This window comes from Scyliorhinus canicula, chromosome 2, assembly GCF_902713615.1.
Source record: "Scyliorhinus canicula chromosome 2, sScyCan1.1, whole genome shotgun sequence".
Lineage (NCBI taxonomy): Eukaryota > Metazoa > Chordata > Chondrichthyes > Carcharhiniformes > Scyliorhinidae > Scyliorhinus > Scyliorhinus canicula.
In genome coordinates, this window is record NC_052147.1 from 247,885,241 (window position 1) to 247,901,908 (window position 16,668).

Sequence of the window (16,668 nt, forward strand, 5' to 3'; positions counted from 1 at the left end):
GGAAAAAATGAATTGGGTACTCTAAATTTATATAAAAAAAGAAAGGGTCTCTCCAGAAAGCTTGTTGCCTGTAAATGAATGAATGACTCTGTAAGGATGACCATTATCCATCTGCACACCAAAAACTTTAATCTACAAGCTGTCGGCGAAGAACGGGTCCTAAAGAACCACCATCTGAAGTAAAGACTCTTATCTATAACTTACATCGTTATTATTTTTACCCCTTTCCACCCCTCTGTATTTGTCTGCCTTGTGTGTGTGGCTAGATGGTGGGACTGTTAAAGGAGGTAGTAGGTATTAGTTTATTGTTATCCAATTATATTTACCACATATTTCATGATATTTCTTGGTATAAATAAACAGTAATTGTGTCCAGGGAACAGGGGCTGGAATTAACCACACACTCACCCAGGGTGGCGTAACAATTTCCTGAGTGAATTGTGCCAAACTGTATCAACTGAACGTTTGGAAATAAGTTGCATTCCTTCCCTACATTGTGTCGATTTGACACAAGTCTTAACTTTCACAGCAACAACTCATGCTGAAGTACGAAAATGTAATGGTTCCGCTCACTGAAATCAGAATAAATGTCAGAACAACAAAATGCATGACTGCAAATAAAGGTCATGGATATATTGATCGAGATCCATAATGCTTAAATAGCTGTTCGGAGGGACCCAGTTTCTGTTGGGACATAAATATGCATTTATGTAAAATTATGCATTTTCTTGGGGTACAACTCCCACAGAAATTCACAGTCCTTCAAACTTATCTACGTCTCCGTGGTTTTGGAGATGCATCCCTGAATTGAGCCCCACGGTGTTCAGCATTTTGAAAAAGAGTTAAGCAGATACAGAAGAACAAATGTAAATGTTACAAGCCTGAAGCAATTTGCAGATGCAACTGTGTATAAAGATTCATTGGGCTCATTCAAAATTGGCATTTATACAGACATCTACAAAAGTCTTGTTTGATTTAACTATTCAGAATATGAATAAAAACAGAATTTGCATTGTGTCAGTAATAACACATTCTATCATACTCAATTAATTAGGATGGATGAAAAATTATTTCCAACCTAAACTGCTCATAAAAAGATGTATCACAAATGACAAACCTTTTGCAAAATAGCACTTTTTTGATTTCCCAACAGTACTTTCCTCAAAACCTTCTTCATGGACTTCGTACTTATTTTAAGCAAAAAGGTCTTTATGGACTTTGCACGTGCAAAATAATCATTAACTTGTTCTTTGTTCTTTGTAAAACTCTAGTTCCACAGAAATGGTAACTACTTATCACGCAACTAAAAGCATCCATTATAACAATTATTAAAGGTGTGCAGGGAATTCAAGTAACATAACTAAGCCAGTTACATTTCCAAAATTATAGTACAAATTCACCAATCCCATTCTTAAGGGAGTGCAAGTTCGAAACCGACACAGAATCTCCAAGTCACACTCTAAATGGGTGTTATTCGAAACTTGAACTACAATTCAGTGAACTTACCCACACAATACAAGATAGATTTGACTAAAAGATGCTCTTAAACCCACTGCATCTATTTTTCCTGATAATCTAAGCAAGTTTTCAATTATAGAATGAGAGAAAGTCAAGGGAGAGATAGGAGGAGATTTTCCACCCCCATATCCGGCTTGCAGGCATGGCGAAGAATTGAAGTGGGGTCCCAAATGTCTTTCTTAAAATATATTTAGATTACCCAATTCCTTTTTCCCAATTAAGGGGCAATTTAGTAAGGCCAATCCACCTACCCTGCACATCTTTGGGTTGTGGGGCAAAACCCACGCAAACACAGGGAGAATATGTGCAAACTCCACACAGTTAGTGAACCAGAGCCAGGATCGAACCTGGGACCTCATGCTGCCCCTCCCAAAATGGCTTTTACGCCAGTGGGATTTCTCTGCTCGATTGTCCCCCTCAGTGACGTAATGCACTGGTGGGGAACCCCACCTGAATCCATTGAAATGTAAATAGCAGACCTACCCACTGGTAAATCCCCCTATGGACGAAACACCGGGTTTCCTGACTGTTTTTTACAATTGGGAAATTGGTGAACAGAACCTGCCGGGGACGCACTTGCAAGTATAGTCTCGCTCCCATGCGGTAGGAGTGGGTCATGCCTGGGCAATATCCTGGCCCTGCTCCGACACTGTCGAGGGCATTGTCCGCCTCGCCAGCATGATGTCGGTGAACCAGGATTTGTCTTCAGAGTGTTTACAAATTTGGCAGGAAAAGCTGCCAGTGCAGCTACACACCACTTTTCCTATCCGAGTTGATAGTCTGTTGGGGAAAAAAGGAGAAAATTCCACCCATATCGTTTAAATCAAAAAAATCCATATGAAGTTGAACTATCTGTAATTTAAGTTATCAACTGACAAATTTATGTGGAGAAAGTAAATAAAATGGTCCAAGCCAAGACATCTTGTACGTGAATATGTTAAAGGAAAACGAGATCCAGGGGAAATCACGAACCGAAGTTGAGAAAAATAGCCCGCAATGTTCCAGCCTTTGTTCCAGAAGAGCAGGCATGGACCGGCCTTGTGCAGAGGTGGGGCGGAGTCAGCGAGCATCACACAACTTGGTTGGGGTTAAAAAGTGGGCCAGTAAGGAGTTCCTTCTCAGAGGCAAGAAGTGTTTGCAGGGGCTGCATTCGCTTGAAGAGACGCCAACTAATAGTCAGATGAACTTGAAGTCGTCCAACTGGCTGCTGATCCTGGAGCAGATGGTCTATTAGGGGCTTTCCACAGGAAGATATAGTAATTGCTGCTGCCTATTCACACAGTAATGAAGGAACATGCAAACCAATTTAAGGTTTCAAAATGCTCAAAGGCACAGCCATGGATATATGGCAGCATCTTGGCATCATCAGCTGCTCACAATATTCTGCACTGCCTCAGGCTATTGTAATGCCTTAGGGGATGCCTAATACACACCATATTTGCCGCCATCCTTTGCATTTCTACCAGCCCTCTTTCCGCCCTTTTCTCAGGGTGCACCCATGACCAGGAGCCTCCCAGCTATGCACTGTCATGGCACAACAGTCTGGCTCTGAGGGGGAAGGCCAGAAGGGTAGTTGGTGGTCAGAAGCACAGCATATCATTTGGGAGTGATATGACCAAAATGCAGGCTACTCTGTACTTGTCCAGATCTGTTTCTCGCCTGACCCCAAAATTAGGCACTGATGAGATAAAGAACATGGTTTGTGTGTGCAAACAGACAAATGTGCATGAGGCCATTTGAAGGTGAAAGCCTTTTCTGTTGACCTTTCTCATGCCAGAATGTCTCAAAAGAAGACAAACTGTGGAAGGAGTGGGAGGGGTTGTGCCCAGATTCTGTGACCTGCAGATCCTGGTGGAGGAGGTATGGAGACAGCTCTCCATTTTCTACCCACTTAGCTGGCACAACGCCCGAAGAATAAGAAGATGTGGCAGGAGATAGGCACCATTCTGAACTCAGAAGGGGAGAATGGATCATGGATGCAGCGTAGGAAAAGGTTCCATGACCTGCTGCACTCCAGCCAGGTGAATTGTCCGGCACAAGCACACAGCCATCTAGGTGATGAATGCTGCAGTTAAGGAGGGACACCTGGCAGATAACTCTCCCTTGGCAGGAAGTCGCCATCCCTGTAGGTGCACACATCACAGGTGTGAATGTCCACTATGCTGCATTGCCATCATGTAGATATTTGTGAATGGAAGCACTAGAAATTAGGCTAATGGCAATCTTTATGTTGTATCTGCAGGACAAGGGGGCCCATAATGCCGGGAAGATGTCCCAGACTCCGGTGGGTCTGCAAAGCTACAGGTAACAAGGAATGTGGAGGAGACAGCAATGGAGGTTGCTAGGGGTGGCTTCCCAGTTTTTTGTCGGGGATGGAGAATCGGCCATAGCAGGTGTTTGGTGGTAGAGGCACATTGGAATATGGGGCGGGATTCTCCAACCCCCCCCGTCGGGCCGGAGAATCACCGGGGGGGGGGGGGGGGGGGGGGGGGTGCGGCGTGAATCCTGCCCCGCCCCAGCTCCGACGCCAGCTGCCGGATTCTCCAGCGCCAGTTTTTCGGCAGGGGCGGGAATCGCACTGCGCTGGTCGGGAGCCATTGGCAGCGGTCCCCCCCTGCGATTCTCCGGTCCGTGATGGGCCGAGTGGCCACCCGTTTTCAGCCGGTCCCGCCGGCATAAAATACACCAGGTCCTTACCGGCGGGACCTGGCTCTGCGGGCGGCCTGCGGAGTCCTTGGGGGGGGCGCGGGGGTGCCCCCCACTGTGGCCTGGCCTGCAATCGATGCCCACCAATCCACGGGCGGACCTGTGCCGTGGGGGAACTCTTTCCTTCCCCGCCGGCCGGTGTCACGGTTCGCTATGGCCGGCGCGGAGAAGAACCCCCCTGCGCATGCGCTGGGATGACGTCAGCAAAGGCTGGCACTCCCGCGCATGTGCCAACTCGTGCCTGCCGGTGGAGGCCCTTTGGCGCCGGCTGGCACGGTGCCAACCCTGCTGGCACCGGCGTAGCCCCTGAAGGTGCGGAGGATTTTGCACCTTCGGGGCGGCCCGATGCCGGAGTGGTTCACGCCACTCCTCGGCGCTGGTGCAGCCCTCCCCGCCGGGTAGGGGCGAATCCCGCCCTCAGTGTTAATGGTCAACGAGCACATCGGAATGTTGATGTGAGAGGGAGTGCAAAGGCAGGATTGCTTGGTAAGGGCAGAGCGATTATGTTTGAAGTAAATGGCATGCATCACAGGGGGCTCGCACAATGTACGGAGTTATATCTTATTGGCCCCTTTTGTGTCTCGCAAAGGTCCCAGCACCATTGGCTCAACCGCGTCCCCCAGGTCATCTCATCCCTTAGGCATCATGAAGTGGAAAAGATGTCCAAGGAGGCAGCATCACATCTGACTGCACTCTGCCAACACAGAGTGTTGGAGAGATGTAACGTTTGTAGTCAGTAGTACCTCGTGAAAGGCATACTCCAGAATCCAGGAAGGGGTGTCATAGAATCATGGAATTTACAGTGCAGAAAGAGGCCGTTCGGCTCATCGTGCCTGCACCAGCCCTTGGTAAGAGCACCAAGCCCACGCCTCCATCCTATCCCCGTAACCCAGAAACCCCACCTAATCTTTTTGGACACTAAGGGCAGTTTATCATGGCCAATCCACCTAACCTGCACATCTTTGGACTGTGTGAGGAAACCGGAGCACCGGGAGGAAACCAATGCACACACGGGGAGAATGTGCAGACTCCGCACAGACAGTGCCCCAAGCCGGGAATCGTATCTGGGACCCTGGAGCTGTGAAGCAACTGTGCTAACCACTGTGCTACCGTACTGCCCTCTTTTCTGATAAAAGAAAGGCCAGAGGTGGAGACATCTGTTCACAATCCTCTTGGGATGAGGGCGGAAAGTCATGATGATCGTTCATTGGGCAAGCATGTAGGACCTCAGGAGTCACCTTTGGAGACACATTGGCCGGGATTCTCCCTTCTGGGGACTAAGTCCCCATGCTGGCGGGAGAACCGGCGCCAACAACTCCGGCGTCAACAGCCCCCGAAAATGCAGAATTCTCTGAAATGCGCCGAAGGTCCGGCGTGATCTTGCACATGCGCGGAACCGTCGGCATGTTCCGCGCATGTGCAGACCGGCCGGCGTATTTTGGTGCATGCACGGGGGGGTTCTCTTCTCTGCGCCAGCCTCTGTAGGGCTCCGCCATGGCCGGCGCAGAAGGATGAAGTACCCCCACGGAACAGGCCCGTCCGTGGATTCTCCAACCTGGCCGGGGGGGGGGGGGGGGGGGGGGTTGGAGAATCCCACCCATTATTTGGCCTGTCAGCAGCTGATGGCAAATTTCCCTGAGGTGATCTGGCAAATTTCCCTGAGGTAATTTGAGCTTATGGTAGCAAGTCAAGGAGTCCATGGTGTTAATGAGCACCACCTTGTCTTGGAGATTCATCCAATGGGAGACTGGCCAATCCTCATGTGGTGAAGCATGCAGCATCACTTGGAGTGGATGCAAGAGCAGTGTGACACGTTCCAGTGAGACAAGGCTAACTCAATAGTCTGACTTTAAGGGAGGATCAGTGATCAGACTCAATGATCAAATCCAGTTTATCAGGTGCAGCTCAAGTATGGGTATTTAAAAATTCATTTCCAGGATGTGGGCATCGCTAGTTCGGCCAGCATTTATTTCCCATCCTTAGTTGCCTTTCAGAAGGTGTGGTGAGTCATCTTCTTGAATCGCTACAGTCCTTGAGGTGTAGGTGCATCCACTGTGCTGTTAAGGAGGGAGTTCCAGGATTTGCCCCAGCGATCGTGAAGGAAATGCAATACATTTCCAAGTCATGGTGGTGAGTGACTTGGAGCGGAACCTCCAGGTGTTGGGGTTCCCAGGTATCTGCTGCTCTTGTCCTGCATGGCAGTGGTCGGAAAGTACTGTCCAAGGAACCTTGCTGGTGCAGTGCATCTTGTAGATGGTACACATGGCTGCCATTGTTCATCAGTGGTGGCAGGTTTGAATGTTTATGGAAGGGGAAGCAATCAAGCGGGCTGCTTTGTTCTGGATGGTGTCAGACTTCTTGAGTGTTATTGGAGCTGCACTCATCTAGGCAAGTGGAGATTATTACATTACACTCCTGATTTGTGTTGCATTGAAGGCAGCCATCCATATGTGAGTGTTAAACAGTCACTTGAGTGAATCTCCACATGTCAAGGTGCCATGTACATGCCAGGGAAGCTTGCTTGTGTGGTCTCCCGAATTAATTGGAAGCCTTTATCCTCTAGTTGGTAGAGGCAGAGTTTTCAAAAGAAGCTGAGGTTTCTGGCAGCATTGCATATTGTATATATGTGGCACACTCCAGTAATTGAACGCCAGTGGTGATAACAGTGGCACATAAGTAGAGACTTAAGCTGGAGAATCCAGTTAAGAAGGTCGTGCAATGAAGGTCCGAGGCAAAGGAAGAGCTCCTATGTGACTGCTTGGATTCAGTAAACTGGTCCATATTCAAGAACTCAGCGGCCAACCAAGACGAGTATGCCACCACCATCATAGACTTGATCAGTAATTTTGTCAAAGAATGCATGCCAAAGAACGTATATGCCAGGAGAAGGAGCACCGTCTTGTGGTCCGACTTTCTGATGTGTGGTTGGGAGATGGAGCGGTAGGTACCCTTGATCTTTGTGTAGAGTGATCAATGGTATTGGGGCCCTTGGTTGGGCAGGAGTTGTATTTGTGGAATTTCGGCATTGAGATTGGCTTGGTTGAAGTCCCTGGCCACATGAACAAGGCCTTCGGGTATTCTCTTTTACAGTTGTTTATCGCGATGTACAATTCATCAAGCGGCTTCTTCACTTCCACCTAGGATGGGATGTAGACCACTGTGATGAAGACCAAAGTGAACTCTCGTGGAAGGTAGTATAGGCAGCACTTCACAGTCAGGTATTCCAGGTCTGGGGAGCAGTAGTTCACCTGGGTCACCATATTTGAGCATCCACATGCGTTCCCCAACTGTAAACACTGGTTTAACCGCGAGATCCACTCCCCACTGAAGTCCAGGTCTGAGGCATTCAAGACGAGTGACCCTGACCTATACAAGAAATCTAGATACGACCTCCGCAAAGCCATCAGGGATGTCAAGATACAATACCAGATTAAGCTAGAGTCCCAGATCAGCTATATGGATTCTCATTGGTTGTGGCAAGTTGTAAACAATATAATGGGCTACAATGCAAAGCCAAGTAGAATCTCTGGCAGTAGCCACCCCTCTCTGATGAACTCAATGCATTCTATGCTTGTTTCGAGCAGGAAGCCAACGAAACGTTGTCAACTGCGCCACCGCCTCGGACACACTCATACTGACTGTCACAACTTCAAAAGTTAGATTAGCCTTTTTGAAAGTGAACCACAGAAGGCAATGGGCTGTGACAGAGTCACTGGTCATGCACTCAGAACTTGTGTGGACCAACTGGCGGATGTGTTCCCAGACATCTTTACTTCTCCCTGCTCAGTTCTGAGGTTCCCACCTGCTTCAAGAAGACCACCATCATACCAGTGCCAAAGAAGAACCAGGCAACGTGTCTCAACGGCTACCATCCGGTGGTCCTGACATCTATCATTATGAAGTGCTTTGAAAGGTTGGTCATGAAGCACATAGGCACCAAACGTCCCCATTGCCTTAATACACTGAAATTAGCCTACTGCCACATCCGGTCCACAGCAGATGCTATCTCCCTGGTCCTACACTCATCACTGGAGCATCTCAGCAAGAAGGACTTCTACTATTCTCCTATTCATCGACTGCAACTCAGCCTTCAACATCATAAACCCAGCCAAGCTCATATCAAAGTTCCAAAACCCAGGACTTGGCTCCTCCCTCTGCAACTGGATTCTCGTGTTCCTGACCCACAGACCACAATCAGTAAGAATTAACAACAACGCCTCCTCCAAGATAGTCTCCATTACTGGGGCCCTGCAATGCTGTGTGCTTAGCCCCTTACACACCTCGTTATATACACACAAATGTGTGGCAAAATTCGACTCTATCTCCATCTACAAGTTTGCTGATGATACGACTGTGGTGGGTCGGCTCTCAAACAATGAAGAGTCAGAGTACAGGAAGGAGGTAGAGAACCTCGTGGCATGGTGCAATGACAACAATCTCTCCCTCAATGTCAGCAAAGCTAAAGAGCTGGTCATTGACTTCAGGAAGCGAAGTATCGTATACACCACTGTCTGCATCAGTGGTGCCGAGGTGGAGACAGTTGATAGCTTCAAATTCCTAGGCGTAACCATCACCAACAATCTGTCCTGGTCCACTCATGTCGACGCTATGACCATTAAAGCACAACAGCACTTATAATACTTCCTCAGGAAATTAAGGAAATTTGGCTTGTCCACATTGACTCTTACCAATTTATTTTTTATAATAATAATCTTTATTGTCACAAGTACGCTTACATTAACATTTCAGAGAGTCCAGCCCAGTCTATCACACAAACCTGCCTCCCATCCATTGACTCTATCTACACCTTCCGCTGCCTTGGGAAAGCGGGCAGCATAATTAAAGACCCTTCCCACCCGGCTTATTCACTCTTCCGACTTCGTCCATCTGGCAGGAGATGCAAAAGTTTGAGAACACGCACAAAGAGATTCAAAAACAGCTTCTTCCCCATGCTACCAAAGGGACCTCTTATGGACTGAGCTGATTAATACTACACTCCTGTAAGCTTCACCCGATGCCAGTGTCTACGTATTTACATTGTGTACCTTGTGTTGCCCTGTTATGTATTTTCTTTTTATTTAATTTTCTTTTCATGTACTAAATGATCTGTTTGGGAGCTGCTCGCAGAAAAATATTCTTCACTGTACCTCTGTACACGTGACAATAAACAAATCCAAAATCAACTGCAATGAAAAGAGGACACAGAGCCTTGAAGCAGCTATGTGCAGCAAACTGAGATGCAGAGCTCTCCTGCAAAACTCTGTAAGAGCCGGCTGCATAAAGAGACTCACGGAAGCTTTGTTAAGCACTGGCAGGACATGAGGATCAGCTGATTGTCGCTCAAGATCTTGCTCAACCACTGCACATATGTTAGTGGCCAATTCCCAGGTTAACCTGAAGCGCCTCTTGCATTGGTTCGCAGTCATATTGAGATATGACGGCCACAGTCGGTCGGCCCTTATTTCAGAATAAAAACCTGATTGTGTTTCTCCCTGGTGCATGCTGCGCAGCTTCTAACTCCTGACCTGCTCGCCTCACTCTGGCCTCACATTGGCCGTGCTCACATTGCTCTATGGCGCAAATATGCGAGGTGCCATCCCCATGTTGCAGCATCCTTGCCACGATGCGCGCTCTTACCTTCTCTGGAACCTGGGTATCCGAGCATCAGCCATACACCTGCTATATAATTTGTCAAAGCTCTTAAGGCACTTAATTAAACTTTTAAAGCTCTCCCCAGAAAGGTACCTGGGCTTGATTCTTCCGTCCCTCTCCAAAGGACTCCAGTAAGTTTAGACCTTCTCCTCAAATGTGCAACACCCAGGAGTTGTGGGTGAACCTCGGTGACTAAAATGGCATCCAACTGGAGGCAGCTGCACTTTTCAATGGCTCCCCCATCCCAGCTCCACCACCCCATCCCCAGAAAACATGGTGGGTGTCAGTATCGGAGGCGGGTCTTCTGAAATCAGGGCTCCGACACCACTTTGGCTAAGGCACATGACCCTTACATCATTATGAAGATTCAGGCCCAGGCCTCCTATTCAGATGTTCTTTTTTCTACTAATGATTTGTTTGCAGGATTAGGAGGCACCATCCTGTTCCACAGTGAATATAAACACACTTCAACAAGTCATATTCAGGAAACAGAGAAGGAAGACCATGGCATGTTCACAATAGGACATAGGTTGCCAGCAGGATGTGAGGCAAACTCCTCAAATTTGTTGCTGCAATCTTTCACTAAAAGCAACGTAATGTTGGGTATTTAACTTGTGCCAAATCCCTGCCCCATTGCACTTTCAATGAAATCACACATCATAATCTAGATTCAAAGCTATTGTTGAGTTGTTTTCTTTTCTGATCTGTAAATGCCAAAGTTCCGATGGAGCGAACGAGCAATCTTCGGCAAGTCATTAAGATAAGACACTGAGGGTGGGAGGCAAATGCTGGAGACTTTCACGCATCTCTTAGCAACTAACCAACTTTAAATAGGTAATTGCACCATCAGGAGTGGGCGGCAATCCTGCCTGTTTGGTGGCACAATGATACACGGTTAGGATGACATCCTTTCGTCTTCAGATAAATATCTCTCCTGTTCCAAGAATTTGTATTCGTTGTGCATAAATTATGTATTTGACTGTCGTTTCTTACACTTCTGGAATAACCTTACTTCTTGGGTATGATATTCGAATCATGAAACCACATAGAGACACCTGAACAGGATTCTAAATTGATGCCTTGTGCTTTAACACTATTGAAGACTGAAATTTTGACGCAAGAGATCTGGAAATCATTACCGTATCTCCCAGTTTTAAAGTCGTCCCATCCAGCTCCACAAACGAGAACAGCTGCAGGGTTGTGTCCCTCTTTATCTCTTCCTTCATGTGGGGTGGGGAAAAGCGGGACCACACCGCAACGTATCCCACAGTGCTGTTTATTGCAGGGCTCACGTAAGTGCACTTCAGATGGATGCTGCTGCCCACTAATTCTGGGATAATCACTGGGCTGTCGGGCAGATTGGGGAGTCTAGCTGAAAGAAAAAGATAAGCACAGATGCTTCAGATGGGATCATAAAACGAACAAAATTAGCCCTACACAAGTTGTCAGCTTTTAAAACTGCCAAGGACATTAAAGATGTATGCCCACAGTTGTTTAAAGAGTTTGCATCAGTCTGACCAGGTGATGTGCTGGTACTTTTGCAAGCTGTCACATCTAGCCCCCAGCTTGGATTTTCCTCCCCACCCACCCCTGCTGCAGCAAGGAAGGCTGTTTCCCCTCTCACTGCCCCTGTTGCATGTTAATGATAGTCAATAGGCAGCATCCATGATCCTGTCCACCAGCATCAATGACCCCAAGGACTGCCATGATAGAGGTCACAACAGAAGGCTTATCGATGCCTTCATGGGCAATTCTCCCTCTCTTTGGTTTCCTAAGTCTAACTCTGTATGATGCCTGAAACAAGATTAATTGCTAACCTCCAGGGATTTGTAGCTTGTTGTCCCACCACCCACCTACATCACCCCCGCCATTGAATGGTCTCATCAGCAGTGCAATTCTGACCCATTTTGGTGACGTAGATGTGTAAGTCCACCTTGGATGAGTAATAAGACCCAAAAACGACAATGGATCAATGTAAATCCATCTCCAGCAAAAGGAGGAAAATCTATCCCATTGTGCCCCAGCACCTCCCCCTCTCTGCTCCTTCTTTTTCACTCCTCCAGACCTAGTACTCACTAGCTCCATAATCCTCATCTATCTACTAATTATTCTCCTTAAACTATTCACTACCCGCTCTGTAATCCTTACAAGCCTTATCTGAAACAGCACTATATCTCACTTTGTTGCTGTGACAAATTCCAGGGATGTATTATCTTCCAAAACACCACAGAAATTGGAGTGCCTTGCTTCCTTTCTCTGCTGTTAAAACAGATGCAAAGCATATCGACTTGAGCCCAATCTGTGCATGCCCCTGCAGTGTATTGTGTAACTTCATCTTAAAAATAAACCTTTCTAAGGAGCCAAGAGGATCCTGCAACTCTACATTCCTTGGGATTTCTCCCCCTGCCCCCCACCGCACTGCCAAATCTAAACCACCAACACCTGCCCCTGAACCTACCAAAGGACAGTGACCAGTGATGTTGCTGGTCGGCAAACTGCCTCAGGAAGGGAGACAGATGCTACCAGTTTGCCCCCGAAATGTACAGTACCTATTTCTGCCAATCCTCAGGTTCCTTGGTTCAGATGCACGCTGCTTCAACAAACAGGACCTAACCAAAATCAGCTCTTGTACAACTTCTCTTAAGCAAAGCCACACGTGGTTAACCAGTGGTGATTAAGAGCGGAATATTCCAGCCCCATCGCAGCAGGGGCGGGGCTTGAAAATGCTGCAAACCATTCAAAAGTCCGTTGACGTTGAAATGACCAGACGATCCTGCCAGTGAGAGGGGCCAGTGCGAAACTCGTGGTGACCTTTCAAGTTTCAAGTGTAACTTAATATCAAAAAGAATATCAAAATGGAGAGCAAAACCTTCTATTAAAAGGAAAGAGAGTCACAAAAGTGAAAGGTGGTCTCTTGGAAGATGAAGCCGGGGTTAACAGTCGGGAACACATAAATGGTAGAGATGCTAAATCAATATTTTGCCTCAGTTTTCACAGTAGAAGACACAAGTACCATCCCTGTAGGAACATGAAATTCAGAGATAATAGAAAGGGTGGTACTTAAACAATCACCATCAATAGGGAAACAATATTCAACAAACTATTGGGATTTAAGGCAGCCAAGTCCCCAGGGCCGGATGGTCTACATCCAATGGTGTTAAAGGAAGTGGGAGCAGAGATAGTGGATCCATTGGTTATAATGTTCCACAATTCTCTGGATACAGGAATGGTTCCAATGGATTGGACAAATGCTAATGTAACGTCCTTATTTAAAAAGAGAGGGAAGCAGAATATAGGAAGTAAGTTTTTAGAAAATTTTTAGAATCCATTATTAAGGACATTTGGAGAGTCAAAAAGCAATCCATCAAAGTCAGTATTGTTTTATGAAGGGTAAATCATGTTTGACTAATTCATAGAATTAATCAAATTTACAGTGCTGAAGGAGGCCATTTGGCCCATCAAGTCTGCACCGGTCCTTGGAAAGGACACCCTACCACAGCCCACACCCCCACCCATTTCTCATTACCCAGTAACCCCCCCCCAACCTTTTTGGACTCGAAGGGCATTTTAACATGGTCAATCCACCCAACTTGCAAATCTTTCAACCGTGAGAGGAAACCGAAGAACCTGGAGGAAACCCCCACAGACACGGGGAGAAAGCGCAGACTCCGCTCAGTCACCCAAGCGGAAATCGAACCTGGGACCTGGTGCTGGGAAGCAACAGTGCTAACCACCGTGCTACTGTGCCTCCCTAATTTTCCAGAGTTCTTTGAAGATGTTACAAGCAAAGTGGATAATGGGGATCCTGTTGAAGTAATATATCTGGACTTCTGGAAGGCGTTTGAAAAGGTGCCACACAGAAGGTTAATACACAAGGTTAGATCACGTGGGTAAATTTATTAGTTTGGAAAGAAGACTGGTTGACGGACAGAAGACAGAGCGACAGAACAAATAGGTATTTTTCTGGATGGCAAAATGTAACTAGTGGGGTGCCAGAGGGTTTGGTCCTTGGGCCCCAACTATTTACAATCTACATCAACAACTTGGATACAAGGATAGAGGGCTGTATAAGCAAATTTGCAGATGACACTAAAATAGGTGGGACAGTAAGGTGCAATGAGTAAATAAAAACCTTACAGATAGATATAGATAGATTAGGAGAGTGGACCAAAATGTGGCAGATGGAGTTTAATGTGGATAAGTGTGTGGTCATCCATTTGGTTGTAAAAATGGAATGCCAACTTATTATCTAAATGGGGAGTGACTTCTGAGTTCTCCAATGCAGAGGGATCAGGGTGTCCTCGTGCATGAGTCACAGAAAACTAGCATGCAGGTACAGCAGGTAATAAAATAATTGAATGGAATGTTGGAATTTATAGCTCCAGGAATAGAGTATTAAGGTAAAGATGTGTTGTTGCAACTATGTAAGACCACACCTGGAGTATTGTGCACATTTTTAGTTGCCTTATTTGAGGAAAGATGTAATTACATTGGAGGCAGTTTAGAGGAGGTTCACTAGATTGATTCCAGAGATGAGGGGCGCAATTCTCCGCACTCACGATGGTGCAGAGAATAGCGGGGGTCGTAAATTTTACGGCCACGCTAGTCTGATGCCCTCCGCTATTCTCCCCCCCCCCCCACGCCCGACTCCCGACACGAATCGCTGCCGCCGTTTTTTTACGGCGAGCAGCGATTCTCAGCTGGCCGATGGGCCGAAGTCCAAGCCCTTTACAACCGTTTTTAGGAACGTCAAACACACCGGGCGAGATTCTCCCAAACGGGAGAAATCGTAAAGCTGCCGTAAAACCCGGGTGGGTTTTACGGCAGCGCGCCCCTTCCCGACCGGGGACCGATTCTGGTCCCCGTCGGGGCTAGCAGCCCGACGCCGTAGGCTCCGGCAAGACGGGCTTAACGAAAATCGTTAAGCCCGCTTGCCGGAGTTAGCGCCGGCTGACGCGTCATATGACGTCAGCCGCGCATGCGCAGTTTGGAAGACTCCAACCCGCGCATGCGCGGGCGACGTCATCGCGTTATTGCGCGAAACCCGCGCATGCGCGGGCCGGGTTGCCCTCAGCCGCCCCGCGAATGGATACTGCGGGGCGGCAGAAGGACAAGTAGTGCGCGGGCATCGGGCCCGCTGCCCGCGATCGGTGCCCACCGATCGCGGGCCCATGGCACCCTTGGTACCACGGCCGTGCCAATCGGTGCCATGGTTATTAATAGCGAGTTTGTGACGCCGTTTTTACGAACGGCAAGACCAGGTGTGTTTGCCGTTCGTAAAAACGGCGGAAAGGGCTGGGACTTCGGCCCATCTAACAGCTGAGAATCGCTGCCGGCCGTAAAAAAACGGCGGCAGCGATTCGGGTCGGGACTTCGGCGGGGGGGTGGGAGAATAGCGGGAGGGCGGCAAAAATGTCGGGAAGGCCCTCCCGCTATTCTCCCACCCGTCGTGGGGGGCGGAGAATTTCGCCCACCTGGTCCTGACGTTCGTAAAAACGGCCGTAAAGTTGGATCTTGGCAACCATGGCACCGATTGGCACGGCAGACCATGGCCGTGCCAAGGGTGCCATGGGCCCGCGATCGGTGGGCACCGATCGCGGGCAGCGGGTACTTACCCCGCGCACTCTTTGTCCTTCCGCCGCCCGCTGTATCACTTCGCGGGGCGGCTGAGGGGCATCCCGGCCCACGCATGCGCGGGTTTCGCGCAAATGCGCGATGACGTCATCCGCGCATGGCGGGTTGGAGTCTTCCAATCCGCGCATGCGCGGCTGACATCATGTGACGCGTCAGCCGGCGCAAACTCTGGCAAGCGGGCTTAACGAAATTCGTTAAGCCCGCGATGCCGGATTTCACGGCCGCGGCATGCTAGCCCCGACCGGGGACCAGAATTGGTTCCCGGTCGGGGGGGGGGGGGGGGGGGGGGGGGGGGAGGCTGGCGTCAAACCCGCCCGTTTTGACGCCAGCCTTACGATTCTCCCGGTTTGGGAGAATCGCGCCCGAGGGGTTTGTATATGAAGAGGGATTGAACAGTTTAGGTCTGTACTCTCTAGAGTTTAGAAGAAAGAGGGGAGATCAAATTGAGTTATAAAAGATGTTAAAAGGTATGGATAAAGTAGGTGTGGAGTGGATACTTCCTCTTGTGGGGCATTCTAGAATGAGGGGGTCATAGTCTCAACATAAGGGGTCGCACATTTAAAACAGATGAGGGGAAACTACTTCTCCCAAAGTGTCATGAATCTGTGAAATTCTGATAGCACTGCGGTCTCACGGAGCCGAGGTCCCAGGTTCGATCCTAGCTCTGGCTCACTGTCCATGTGGAGTTTGCACATTCTCCCAGTGTTTGCGTGGGTTTCACCCCCACAACCCAAAAATGTGCAAGCTGGGTGGATTGGCCAAGCTAAATTGCCCTTAATTGGAAAAAATGAATTGGGGTACTGTAAATTTTTTTAAAAAGTCAAACTGTGAAATTTGCTACCACAGAGAGCAGGGAATGCTGGGACAGTGAGTAAATTTGAGGAGTTCGACAGATTTTAAGTAGTCTGGCTAAGAGTTATGGAGAATGGCAGGACAGTGAAGTTGAGGCAATTATAAGACCAGTCTTGATCATATTGAATGGTCTGTGTTCTTATGTTCTAAGAAATAGCTATTCTGTCCAATTCCATCTTCCAGCTCTTGGTCTGTGGCTCATAGTTAACAGCACGTCAAGCACAATCTGATGTTCTTGATTAATATGGGGATTGCTTGATTAATATGGGGATTGGGGTTATGGAGAGAAGGCAGGAGAATGGGGAT

General features: G+C 48.1%; 1 protein-coding gene across 1 annotated transcript in view; it reads right to left on the reverse strand.

Moving 5' to 3' along the window:
• The window catches only part of LOC119962093 (von Willebrand factor D and EGF domain-containing protein-like), a 423,161-nt gene that overhangs the window by 294,735 nt on the left and 111,758 nt on the right, over nucleotides 1-16,668 (reverse strand). Inside the window, exon 5 of the mRNA XM_038789945.1 lies at nucleotides 11,016-11,248. Within this exon, the coding sequence (XP_038645873.1) occupies nucleotides 11,016-11,248 (233 nt within the window). The remainder of the gene's footprint in view (nucleotides 1-11,015; nucleotides 11,249-16,668) is intronic.